This window comes from Colossoma macropomum, unplaced genomic scaffold (genome assembly GCF_904425465.1).
Source record: "Colossoma macropomum unplaced genomic scaffold, Colossoma_macropomum, whole genome shotgun sequence".
In the NCBI taxonomy this organism is placed as follows: Eukaryota; Metazoa; Chordata; class Actinopteri; order Characiformes; family Serrasalmidae; genus Colossoma; species Colossoma macropomum.
Genome location: NW_023494804.1, coordinates 17,066,075 through 17,080,163, shown reverse-complemented (window position 1 = coordinate 17,080,163; position 14,089 = coordinate 17,066,075). Strand labels below are relative to the sequence as shown.

Sequence of the window (14,089 nt, the reverse complement as noted above, 5' to 3'; positions counted from 1 at the left end):
AATGCTCAAAAATCAACTGTGAAAAAAATGGTTCCATTGGCTTTCATTCAAAGTTAAGGATGTTTTTACTTCTCTTGTAAAGTTACCTTTTCGGAGACAGAAGGTTTTGTTCCAATAGCAACAATACACTGTTAGAAATAAAGGTTCTGTGCAGGTACGTTTTTCATTCATCAAGGTACAAACAATGTAAATGTTCCCTCAAAGGTACAACAGTAGTTTTAAGGTCCAATTGTTTACCTTAAAGAAATGTTTCCAGGTGAAAAGTACATATTTGTATCTTTTCATAACTGAATGTTTTAAAACAGAACAATAAAATAAAAAGCGTGGAGACGAGACGGGGTGTGTGGAGTCAATACAACTTAGAAAATATAATTTCAATGGATTATGGTACAGTTATGTTCCCTGACTAAAGGTACTGAGATGAACCCTTGAGTGTCCCACCCGAGCAACTCAACAGTGACAGTTTCATACCTTTATTTCTGAGAGTGTATGCTGGTTTTGCTGCTGACCAGCCATGCTGTTCTGTTGTGGTTTTCTAGCAGGGAAACCACAAAATCAAGTCTGTTAGAGATTATTTAACCGCTCCAGATGTTTTGAGGCGAGTGTGTGATAAGTTGGGTATGTGGTTAATATGGATTAACAGAGGCATAGTGGCCAGTGCTACCCTAGAGTGAAGCTTGGTCACCCCTCTGGCCACCCCAGATTTGGAAAGTGAGACAGTCAGCCATCATCAATAAAGCATTAATAACCCTTTATGGTAGAAATCTGTTATGAGAGTGCCAATCAGTTAAAAGAGTCTGATGATGCTGCACTTAATAATTAACGTATCTTGCTGAGATTTCCTGAGCCAAAGAGGCGGTGAATGTGCACTCAGTCCCTTCAGCAGTGCTGCTCAGAATAGGCTGGTAAGATTAATTAGTTATTTTAAAAATGAGTCAGTCATAATCATTTATAATGCCAGTTACTTTTTACGGTTAAACACATGCATGTGCTGTACGTTCCCTTATACCAGGGGCTGGCAACATGTGGCTCTGGAGCTGGAGTTCTTTTACTGCCCTGTTGCGGCTCCACAGCAGAATTAGATCTTTATATAAAAATAAAATAATCCTCCTTTGCAGTAAAATAAAGCTCTGCTGATCGTTCAAACACAGTTTTAACAATAAATGGTCTTAAATGCTGGAGTTAATGTAGAACTGCTAATTCACCCTTTAACCCAGAAGGTTGGCGCACAGACTGCTGGTCACCATAGCAACGCAGACAACAGTCTCGCCTAGCTAGTAGCTAATGAAAGGCAAAGAGAAATATTTAAGATGAACATCAATAATTTAGAGGTGAATGGACTTATTTGCATTTATAATCACTCCAGCTGGTTTCCTGATATTTTTAATCTGCAACAAGAAACTGTCAAACACTAAAAAGTCATGAAGCTGAAGTCAGTTTCTTGTTCGCCAGCCTCTTGTTTGAATTTCCCTGTTCCACCTTAAAATGATGCAGCACTTACTTTCTGGCGCCTCAGGCACCATTTAAGGTGGAACGGAAAAATCTGAGTGAGAAGCTGACTGAAAAGTCGATTGTTGAGAGACATTTTATAATGAACTGTTCCACTTTTGAGGAAAAGTTTCCTGCCGAAGATGCGAGAAAAGTGGTTACAGCTGAGCTAAAGATAAAAGCAAAGTAAGTCTGCGTTTACGTTTATATTATATTTTTAGTCTATACTAGGACATTAGAACACACTGAGACGTATTTACAGCCAAGATGGTAAAATGGACATAAAATATTGTGGCCCCAAGGTGGTTTGATTTTTGTTAAAAGGACAAAATGGCTCTTCTTAACATTTGGGTTACGACGTCTTATACCCTTTATACAGTGCTGTCCCACTTGCTTTCTAATCATTAGACTCATGCATAGCATGTAGAATGAATAACTTCTATGACCTGTTTGTATGAAATGTTTTTCTTAAAGTTAACATTGCACTGAAAAGTAATTTGATTTACTTTTATATATTCAAATATATAGTTTCCTCATGAATGACTAAAATATATAATATCAACATAGTTTTGTCTTTGTTTACTTTCAGCAGTAACTGTATTGATGTAACATTTTACTTATGTGGAAATGATGGACAGATGTAGATATGTACAGAAAAAAAAAATCACATTTTATGTTATTTTAATACGGTAACACTATTTGTTTTCTTAGCATTGTGCCACCCCAATAAAACCTCTGGGGCTTCCCTGGTCACTGCTTTCTACAAGTTACAGCTACGTCCTTGGGGATGAGTCAGAATGTTAAAATATTTCAACCCCTTAAAAGCCCAGGTGGGCCCAAAGCTTTATTGCATGCTTCTATGATGTAAGAATAACTCCAGATAGTTTGCATTGAAGCCCCTGTAGTGACTGAACAATAAGCCTTAGTATGTAAGAAGACTGGGATTTTAAGTGTATAGTCATGATTGTTAAACAAGAAACACAAAAAACAAGTTGTACATTAGGATTTTTGAAATGCAAATGAGCTTGCACTAGCATTATACATTCTTATAAGAGCCATGAGCTGTCTTACATTTCAGTCAGACTTTCTATACTCCTTTCTAAACCCATAGCAGCCGTCTAAAGGCTACTGCACATCAGACAAGAAGCTCTGCAATGCAGTATAAAGTGCAGCTATAGGAAGCATCGCGGACAAGTGCCAATAAACATCAAGCTTAAGTCCTTTTTTACACTCTTATCTAATAGATTTAATGGAATAAAACGTTTAACTTTTTTAGTGACTTTATCAGGTAACTAACTCTTCACTAGCTCAGTGTTTTCCAGCTAAAAGAAGTGACACGTGATGTGGCTGAGCTAATGATGTTAGCTGAGGTAAAACAGATGATTAGAGTCAACTAAACAGGGAAACCTTAGACAGCAAATGTCTTAGTTGATTGAATATTTGTGGTAAATGGGAAAACAGTGTGAATTTAGTCTTTCGCTAAACCGTTCCTTTAACTGTTGCTTCACTGCAGCGTGCGCTGGTTATGGTTTTGGCCCTTGAGGCTTTGCTTTGATGTCTCAGCCATTAGTGGCCTGCATTGATTCAAATGGCCTCTGTAACAACCCAGCGTTTGCAGTAAATGGACTTTGTGTGTGTGTGTGTGTGTGTGTGTGTGTGTGTGTGTGTGTGAAATGGAACAAGATGGTGCTGATAGACTCTAAGGAAGCAGCGCTCAAAAGAAATAAGAACATTTCCCTGTGTGTCACACACGTTTCACCTTTAAAGTCTCCTCTTCTCGCACTTCAGTGATAATGAAATCGCCGTTATGGTTTGTCTGCTTGATTGAGTCTTTTCTTCTTTTGCTCTTGCTTGTAGGCCAAGGCCATGCTTTTGAGAGTTTCTAGTGATTTTGCTTGGCATTAACCCTTTCAGTCCTACACTGAGGTCTTCTCACTGTTGCACACCTTTGAATTTTTTTTTTCTATTTTTGACAGGAACATCGTCTTATGACTGTAGAGTCCCATAGATACAGTGCCCCAGATTCAGCACAAGCTTAACATCTGAAATACAGTGTGCAATACAGCAGAAGAGAAGATATTAGTCCATAAACAGCCTCAGTTAACAATCCTGTACACTAAAATAGGAGATATTAGTTCATAAATGACCTCAATAAATACTAAATATGCTAGAATAAGAGATGTTCATCAATAAATGCTCCTATATACTAGAATAGGAGGCCTAAATCCAGAAACAACATTAATAAACACTCCTATACACTAAACTAGGAGACAATAGTCCATAAACAACCTTAATAAATACTTCTCTACGCTAGAATGAGACATTAGTCTGTAAACAACCTCATTAAACACTAGAAAAGGAAACATTATTCCATGAACAACCTCAACAAATGCTCCTCTGCACTAGTATAAGAGATCAGTTTATACAAAACCTCAGTAAACTCTTTTATATACTAGAATAAGAAATATTAGTCAATAAACAACCTCAATAAACAGTCTTATATACTGGAATAGGAGTTATTAGTCCATAAACAACCTCAACAAATGCTCCTCTACACTAGAATAGGAGATATTAGTCCATTAAACGACCTCAACAAACGCTCCTCTGCACTAAAATAGGAGATATTGGTCCATAAACAACCTCAACAAACGTTCCTCTGCACTAGAATAGAAGATATCAGTTCATATAAAACCTCAGTAAACTCTTTTATATACTACAATAAGAAATATTAGTCAATAAACAGCCTCAGCAAACACTCCTGTACACTGGAATAGGAGATATTAATCCATAAACAACCTCAACAAACACTCCTATACATTGGAATAGTAGATATTAATCCATAAACAACCTCAACAAACGCTCCTCTACACTAGAATAGGAGATATTAGTCCATATACAACCTCAACAAACGCTCCTCTACACTAGAATAGGAGATATTAGTCCATATACAACCTCAACAAACGCTCTTCCACACTAAAATAGGAGATATTAGTCCATATACAACATCAACACTCCTCTGCACTAGAATAGGAGATATTGGTCCATAAACAACCTCAACAAACACTCCTCTACATGAGAATAGGAGATAATAGTCCATAAACAACCTCAATAAACATTTCAGTACACTAGAATATGAGATATTAGTCTATAGAAAACCTCAACAAGCACTCATGTGAGAATATGAGATATTACTCTGTAAACAACCTCAGTAAACACTCCTACACACTAGAACAGGATATATTAGTCCGTAAGCAACTTAACCCCTTAAAATCTCAGGGTTGTTACATACTAAGGCTTATTATCCAGTAACTACAGGGACTCCAATGCAAACTGACTGAGCTATTCTTAAGTTATGGAAGTGTGTAATAAAACTTTGGGCCTGTTAGTGGGCTCTGACCATTTAAGGGGTTAAATAAACACCCATAAACACTTGAATAGGAGACATTAGCTTGTAAACAACCCCTTAACCCCTTAAACATCAGCATGTAATATAGTGGAAAAATGATCTGATAGGGACATTCTGTAGAATGTTTTCCACAGCAGATGGAGGAGCGGCAGAAGTGAAACGGATGTAGAGACGGTGCAAACTCTCATGTGAACCACATTTCCTTCACAACCAAGAGTCTGTTTGAGTCTTTGATTCCTGACTTTGATTTCCGATCTGAACAATAGAACGTTTGATGGCGTTCAGTGCAGATCCACTGAGAGGGTTTTGTTGAATCGCTGTGAGAAAATGATACAGATGTTGATGGATTTAAGTGTGTAATGGAATCTGTTTTGGCACGGTCTTTGTGCGTGACCGTCCTCCAGCTGTTTTGAAGGCCTTGAGGTGAAGTCTCAAATGTTCCTGCAGCCCCTCCACATCTGAAACCCTGTAATCCATCATTAGGAAGCAGAACTGAGTGCAAAGATCCCATTCCCAGTTAGCGTAAAAGGGCATTCTAGTCTAAAACTGGAGTTTAAAGGGCCGGTGTTATAAAAAAAAAAACATATTTACTTCACATTTTTTTAAATAAAAGATTTTGATTTAGTATGTAAACAGTGTCAAAATTATAAAATGTAGACATTCGTGCCTCACTCAATACAGTCCATATACGGAAACTAATCTGCAAAAACAGCCTGTTTTAATTGAGCTGTTTTTGTGATGTCATTAAAGCCCACACATTTACATATGTCTGCCTATTCAGCCTACAGCAGTTTAGCCCCGCCTACTCGCACTGCAGTTATAAGGAATGTTTCAGCCTGGACTGCTTCTTAAATGAGGCACAGCCATTCAGAATAGAGCTCATTTACATATTTTAGTCTTAAAGGTACAGTAACAAAAACAACCTGTCTAATTCTAAGAGACAAAGAGAGATAGGAAAATGAATTATGATTTCTGAAAAAAAATACAAGAAAGATGTAGAATATGGGTTCTTTAGTGTGTTATTTGCTGTATTATGCTGTAGTTTTGCTCAAAAAGGGATGCAGAGAGGCTTCTGCTATTGTTACAAGCTTGTATTGTAACAATAGCAGAACCCTTTTTGGTACTATATAGAACCCTTTTCAAAAAGGTTCTCTATAGAATCATTTAAAACACATTCTTTGATCCATCTGAAGAACACTTTCACAATGCAAAGCACCCTTGAATCATGCAAAGGATCCTTTGACTGTTCATGTTTCTATACAGAACCAGTTTCTTTGCTCAAGAACCTTTGAAGAACCATCTTTTTTAAGAGCGTAGCTGTCATTAAAAAATATACCAGATGCAATTGCAAATGCGAGTGTATTTACAGTCCAGTGGTAGAGCTCAAGCAGAACAATTTGCTTACAATTTTAAAAATTTGGTGGGGCATTAGCTTTCTGTTACTTGTTAGCCACATTAGCCTCACAGCTCCAGTGCTGAAACTAAAGAAGCAAGCTTCAGGCACCAAACACTTCTTGTCAACTAAATGTTGGGTAAAATTGAGAATCTGAGAGTTTGACTCAGGCAGAACTATCACTTTAATGTGTATGTTGAGTAAGCCTGATTCTGATACAGAGTCTTTTGTGTGTGCCTGTGTGTCGCCCCCTGCAGGTATTGCACGTACAGAGAAGGATAAAGGGACGCTGTATGACCTGTCGTTCCGTGGAGAGCAGCCGCAGCAGCTCCGCAGGCTGGTGCTGTTCAGACCGTTCGGACCGTTAATGAAGGTTTCGGACGAACGAGTGCAGACGCAGCACGCGCTCATCAACATCATCCTCCCGCTCTCACACCGAGCCGACAAATTCAGACACTTCATGCACAACTTCAGGTACAAACTACTCAAATCTCTCTCTCTCTCTGTCTAACTCTCTGTATCTCTATTTCTCTCTCTTTCTCCATCTCTCTCTGTCTCTGTATCTCACTCTCTTTCATTCGCTCTCTCTCTTTCTCTCTCTCTCTTTCTCACTCTCTCTCTCTCTCTTTCACAAACAACCTCTCTCAATCTCACTCACTCTTTCTCTCTCACTCTCTACATATGTACATATATATACTCTATATACATATCACACTCTATCTCTATCTCACACTCTATCTCTTACTCTCTCTCACCCTCTCTCTCGCACTCTCTGTCTCACTCTCTCTTTATCTCACTCTCTCACTATCTCATTCTCTCTCTAACTCCCTTGTTTCTTTTTGTCTCTATTTCTCTTTTTCTCTCATTGTATATCTATCTATCTATCTGTCTGTCTGTCTGTCTGTCTCTCTGTCTGTCTATCTATCTATCTATCTATCTATCTATCTATCTTAGGCTTTCTCTCCTCTGTTTGTTTTTCTTCTTTTTTTTTCTTTCTCCCTCTTCTCCTCCCTCTGTTCCTCTGAGCTGAACCGTTACTGGTTCACTCTGGCCTTGTCTGATGTTCTGATGTATGAGCTGCAAGTCTGTCTTAGAAAGATTCATCTTTAGATCATCTGATCAGAACTGTGAACATGTAAATAGTAGAGTACACCTCAGTAAAATTGAACTCAGTAAATTTGTTGTTACTTCAATTTAATAGTGAGTAAATGTATGTTTCCAAAACACAGCCTGAGTAGAAGTACAACATTTTCAGCTGAAAAAAAACTACTTAAGTACTGAGTAAAGTAGAGAACTGTAGTGGAACTTCTGAGTCCAGGAGCTGAACCAGCACAACAGAGTTAAATTAACCCTGATTACTGTTTGTGTTTTCTTGTTCGATAAGGGTGTTTGTAACCCAATCAGAATCATAATTGCAATCACTTTATTTCACCAAGTATGTTACACATAAAAGAACTTGTATGATATGTAACACACTGAACAGGCCAGACAAGCACAGACCGTTTACAAGTGTTTATAATTAAAAAAATACAAAATGAGAAAATATGTCAGTATATGTTAGTATATATTACATGTACATATACATATGCATATATATATATATATATACACACACACACACACACACACACACACACATATATATATATATATATATATATATATATATATATATATACATACAGAATATACACACACACACACGTGTGTGTTATTTATATGGACATATAATTGTATGTATGTCATATACAATCCAACAGTATGTATTAAATTAGCTAAAATGCATTCACAAGCTTCTTACTGAAACTGGTGCAGATTGTGTATTTTTCCACTGAAAATACCAGATTCTACTCTAGAAACCTCAAGTTTTCAGCTGAACACTCACTTCTGCCTCATGCATAATTTAGAGCCTGGAGAAAAGAGGAGAGGAGAGGAGATGAAATGAGAGGAAAGGATAGGAGAGCAGAAAAGATGCATGGAAGAAGAAGAGGGGAAGAGGGAAGGACAGAGGAGAGAGGAGACGACATCACAGAAATCTGAAGAGAACACACTGATCTTATGTAAAATAGAATATATAAAAACACACTCACATATTTATTTGTTTTCATACTCATTTGTCAGTACATGGGGGGTCACACATATATGTATCCTGTACACACATATATGAGGATGTAGGTATAGAATATATATATATATTCTATATATCATTCAGATTGGTTTGGTGTGAAATGCTCTGTTTTAGAGTCAAAATTGTTCACAATGGTGATGATAGGAACAAGACGTCCACCTCTAAAAGCTCCCTCACAGAAAGTTATTACATGAAATGGTTATGAATACGCTGCCTGATGTCTGAGACACTGTTATATAATGGCTGTTTTAGGTTTTGGCCTAAAGAGCAATTTTTAAAACACATTCATGGCAGAGAGGTTCATGCAGGCTGTTGTGGGGCAAAATAGTCTCTACCACTATTTTCCCATCATCAACATTCCATATAAAAGTCAGAAGACACGTGTAGGTTCACTGGTGGTTTTGGATAGTAAATAAAATGTCTATATTTGTGTTGTAGTCATGGCGACCCCTGGTCCCTATCAGCACCACTGTAAAGAAATCTGAACCATTTCACACCAAACCACTCCGAATCTCTCTGTTTGCATCACAAACACTAAATTATGCAGAAAATTTGAAAAATCAGTGGGAAAAGCATTTTGTTGGCCCTGTGCTTCTCTTATTCTACTACAAAGTCCTGAAAATGTGTGAAAACAAGCACACCCACACACACAATGAAAATAAAAGACAGCACTCCAGAACTTTATCTTTGTAATGCTAATCGTGTGAATATGTCTCAGTTATTTGATGTATTTTTCTGTAAAAGCGGTGAAAGGGCAGAAATAGCTGTGTGTCTGTGTCTGGCAGTGTTTGAACTTTCTCTCAGTCTGTTCTTCTCATTAGAGCTCTGCTCTGAACGCAGATGAGCACGTTTGGCGTCTTGGCACTGAAGGGCACCTGAGCGAGATCAGACGCAGACACTGCATGTGGAATATAATCAAAGACGAAGTTCTCCGTGTCCCTGAGGGACCCCTGAGCGAAAGCTCAGAGTCAAGCCCAGCAGTGCCCTTGCCTTTTTCCGCTGGCGGAGGAAGATAAAAGAAAAATGCAGAGTCAGCATTAACCTGGAATATTTAGCGTCCGTCTCTCAGAATGTGTCTCACAGTGCTGGAATTTCACACCGCGGTTTGCTGGCCATGTTTTGACTGTGTTCGAGGTCACTTTGGAGCTTCGCGTCTGTCTGCGCTTCTCTTTTGTGTTTGTTTAATCTCCTCAAACACTTCTGATCCGTTTACACTTGTAATTTGTTTGAAACTTTCATTTTAAACATTTGAATGCTAGTGTATGTAGATGAGCTTGTATTGTACCTCATTCTAAAGGCAGTTCAAGCTGAAACACTCCTTATGACCTCAGTGTGAGTGGGCGGAGCTAACCTGGTGCAGGCTGAAGGTGGATATACGTAAGTGCGTTGGAAAGCTAATCAAGCTAATAGTTGCTATTGTAAAACGAGAAGGGGAAAGTTTAGACTGAACTTCAAGTTGGCTGGTGGTTGCTAAGGTCTTGCCATTGTTATGGAATCTCACGTGGTTGCTAAGATGTTGCTAGGCCGTTGCTGTGGTATCCTAAATGGTTGCTGAGGTGTTGCTAGGCTGATGCTATTGTATCTTATATGGTAAATGTTGCTGTGCCATTGCTATGGTATCCTAGGTGATTGCTAAGGTGTTGCTATGTTATCCCAGGTGGTTCCTACGATGTTGCTGTGCCATTGCTATGGTATCCTAGGTGTGTTGCTAAGGTGTTGCTATGTTGTCCCAGGTGGTTCCTAAGATATTGCTAGGCCATTGCTATGGGATCCTAGGTGGTTGTGAAGTTGTTATTAGGCTGATGACATGGTATCCCTGCTGGTTGCTAAGATGTTGCTAGGCTAGTGCTATGGTATCTCAAATGGTCGCTAAGGTGTTGCTATGTTGTCCCAGGTGGTTGCTAAGATGTTGCTAGGCTATTGCTGTGGAATCCCAGGTGGTTACTAAGGTGTTGCTAGGCTGTTGCTGTGGAATCCCAGGTGGTTACTAAGGTGTTGCTAGGCCACTGCTGTGGTATCCCAGGTCATTGCTAAGGTGATGCTAGGCCATTACTGTGGTATCCCAGGCGGATACTCAGGTGATGCTAGGCTATTGCTGTGGAATCCCAAGTGGTTACTAAAGTGTTGCTAGGGCATTGCTATGGTATCCCAGGTTTTTGCTAATATGCTTATGAGTCTGTATGATATGTCTATGAGGGGCAGTGTGAGAGATGTCCTTTGTGGCATAATTTGTGGCAGATTTGAAATTTCCTCTCTCGGCCTGTGCAGATGTGAGTTTGTGCTATAATGTAGATGCAGTGTCACTCTTTACTTCTCTAAGAGGAGTCAGCATTAGTTTAAAATAGTCATCATGCATTTTTTATTACAGAGCTCTTGGCAGCGGGAACTGGGAGGGTGTGGAGCTCATCTGTTCAGGCACAGTAAACTGATCTGTGTGTGTTTTGTTTTTCCTCAGAGAGGTGTGCATAAAGCAGGACGGACGAGTGCACCTCACTGTTGTCTACTTTGGCCGAGACCAAATAAATGATGTCAAAGGAACTCTGGAGAACACATCCAGGTACAGTTCATTCTGTATATATTTATTAAGGGGTAAAATGCATTAATTTGAAGGTGGCGATTTAACTGCATTGATATAGACAACTATTATAGGGAACAGAAATGGTCCCCTAATCACTATTCCCTATATTAGAAAACTATATAGAACACTGTTATAGGGAACAGAAATGATCCCCTAATCAGTATTATCTACACTAGAACACGATATAGAACATTATTATAGGGAACAAAAAAAAGGTCCACTAACCACTATTCCCTACACTGGAGCACTATACAAAACATTGATATAGGGAATAGAAATAGTCCCCTAGTCACTATTCCCTACATTGGAACACTATCTAGAACACTATTGTAGGGAGTGGAAATAGTCCCCTACTCACTGTTCTTTTTCCCTACACTTGAAAATTAGAACACTATTTTAGGGAATGTTCTATTATTGCTATATTATAATATTGTTTTATATATATATATGTGGTGTATGTATGTGTATATTAGGGGTGCAGGGAAAAATTCGATTCTTAGATGCATCGTGATGTGGACGTGAACGATTCTGAATCGATTCACAAATGTCAAAAATCGATTTTCTAAATATTTATTTATAACGTAATGTTGACGGAACGCAAAAGGCGGAACTTGGAAGTGCGGAAATGCAGCGCCCGGACAGTCTGTGGCGGCACGTAACAAAAACACAAGTGGAAGAGCGAGAAATACGACCGGCTCCCTCTGCATTAAAGCCAGGTTAGGTCAGGAGTCACAACACAAATGTTAACATTTTGTCCTTTCAACAAAAATCAAACCACCTTGGGAGCCACAACATTTAATGTCCAGTATGTCTCAGTATGTGATAATGTCCTAGTATAGGCTAAACAATATAAACTAGAGCGCAGATTTACGTTGTTCTGCTTTAAGCTTTAGCTCAGCTGTAGCCGCTTTCCTCCCGTCTCCGCCAGAAAACCTCAGAAGTAGATCAGTTTCTTGTAAAATGTTCGACTGTTTTCCGAGGCTGAAGTCGCTTCTTATTCTCCAGCTTCTTGTTCGAATTTACTGTTCACCCTTAAATTCTTACTGAGGCGCCGAATGTAAATGCGGCACCATTTAAGGTGGAATGGGAGAATTCGCCACTTTTTAGTGTGTGACAGTCTCTCGTTGCAGATTTAACGTACCAGGAAACCAACTGCGCTGCTTATAAATGTGAATAACACATCGTTGCTATTGTGACCTGCAGTCTGCACGCCAGTTCTCAGTCGTTGCAAAACAGGGCTTTCGTGCTATGTTGCACACGACCCGTCTCAGGGATATTTTACTGACACAGCGATCCCCCCGTCTCTACAACGAGACCAAAACCGAAGTTATAAAATCACTAAAGAAAATGGGTAGAATAGCTGTAACGTGCTGCGTGGACATCCACTGGCACTGGATCTTATTTCACCGTAACTGCGCATTTTATCACAGATGAGTAGCAGCAGCTTCTCGTGCTCCAAACAAGAGCACTGAATGAGAGCCTTGTAGTTCACTTACCACATTACTTCCATTTGTTTTATTAAAAAAGATATTGAAAGTAAATTCATTATGGACCATTACAAATACTTTGCTTTAAAAGTACCAAGTCACTTTAAATAACAATAACACAGAGTCACTTAGTCACTTTAAAATGTATATTGTCTCTATATTCTGTATATATTCTGTGTATATTTTGTGTATATTTAATATATTTCAGTTGTTTTTTCTTGTATTTTTATTTTTACTTATTTACTTTCTGTGAGTGATTAGCTGAGCCTCACCACAAGCATTTCAATGCATAAATGTCCTGACATGTTGTGCAAATGACAAATAAACTTGAAACTTGAACTCGGAAGTTGAGCTCACAGTGAGAAAATATAAATGCTATATAGAAAAAAAGATGTGTGTGTGTGTGTGTATGTATTTATGTATTAAAGAACTGAATACATTTTTAAAGTAAACTTTAAAGTATTTTCATAAGCCTACATTACATGTGTTGATCACATCACCACAGTAGGCACATTCCATCACATATGACACAGACTTCTTGGAGTGCATTATGGGACTGTATATTGTGTGGTATATTCTCAGCTGTGTTTTCGGACAACGTAAAAGAGTGCGCTGTTTAGTGAATAAGGAATAGTTCCTCTCAGGCGTGTCCCCTTACTCATCTAACAATGTCATGGTTTGGGTCACATGACCTGTGGTCCCTCTGTCTCCACGGTCGCAGAGCAGCGTGATCTGCTTTGACATTCAGCACATGAATAATTTCCTTTCATGTACACAGCAAACGGAGAGCTGGAGCTAAACTAGCCTTCATGAATATATTCACATGCAGAGGAGTGATCTGATGAATAAAATATTCACTCTCTCAGTGTACGGCTAACAGTGACACTCAGAGTCGAACAACACAGAGCAGGAATTTCTCATTAACACACACACACACACACACACACAGTGTCTCTTGTCCATGTAGGTTTGAGAGTGTGTGTGGAAGCTGCTTGTGCACAACATCAGATCAGTGTTACAGAGACCTTTAACCTGGGAGAAAAAAGCATGACATTCACGCTCTTGTTCTCTCGTCTCTTTTTCTTTTTCTACGTAGTGTATATATTTTCTGTAGGTGATATATATATATATATATATATATATATATATATAAAATGTGTATGTATGTATGTATGTGTGTGTGTGTGTGTGTGTGTGTGTGTGTGTGTGTGTATATATACATTTTGTCGCTACTAAAACAATCAAATCAAAACTTTACCGAAACAGTATTTTCAATATTTTTGACAGTTTTAGCTCATTTTGAGCAGAATTCAAAAACTTAGCCAGTATATAACCAGCAAACACAGCTTTGAACAGTTGTACACACATAAAATCAACGTATCATTCATTAAAACCCAAAAACATACTTAACTACAGTAAATTTGTGTTTCGTTAGTGACAATTCTTAATGTTTCACACTGATTTTCCGACTTTGGGACACAATTACTTCAAAACAATGGGATCTAACTGCTCACCATGATGCCTGTTAATGAAGCTTCTGACACACATTCGTTGTGCTGATGTTGCTTCCAGAGGCAGTTTGGATCTCTGTAGTGAGAGATGAAACAGA

The 14,089-nt window shown here is 38.6% G+C and overlaps 1 protein-coding gene across 1 annotated transcript in view; it reads left to right on the top strand.

Annotated features, from left to right (window-relative positions):
- Positions 1-14,089, top strand: part of csgalnact1a (chondroitin sulfate N-acetylgalactosaminyltransferase 1a) — a 45,145-nt gene that overhangs the window by 12,593 nt on the left and 18,463 nt on the right. Inside the window, exons 3-4 of the mRNA XM_036595313.1 lie at positions 6,545-6,761; positions 10,871-10,972. Of these exons, the coding sequence (XP_036451206.1) occupies positions 6,545-6,761; positions 10,871-10,972 (319 nt within the window). The remainder of the gene's footprint in view (positions 1-6,544; positions 6,762-10,870; positions 10,973-14,089) is intronic.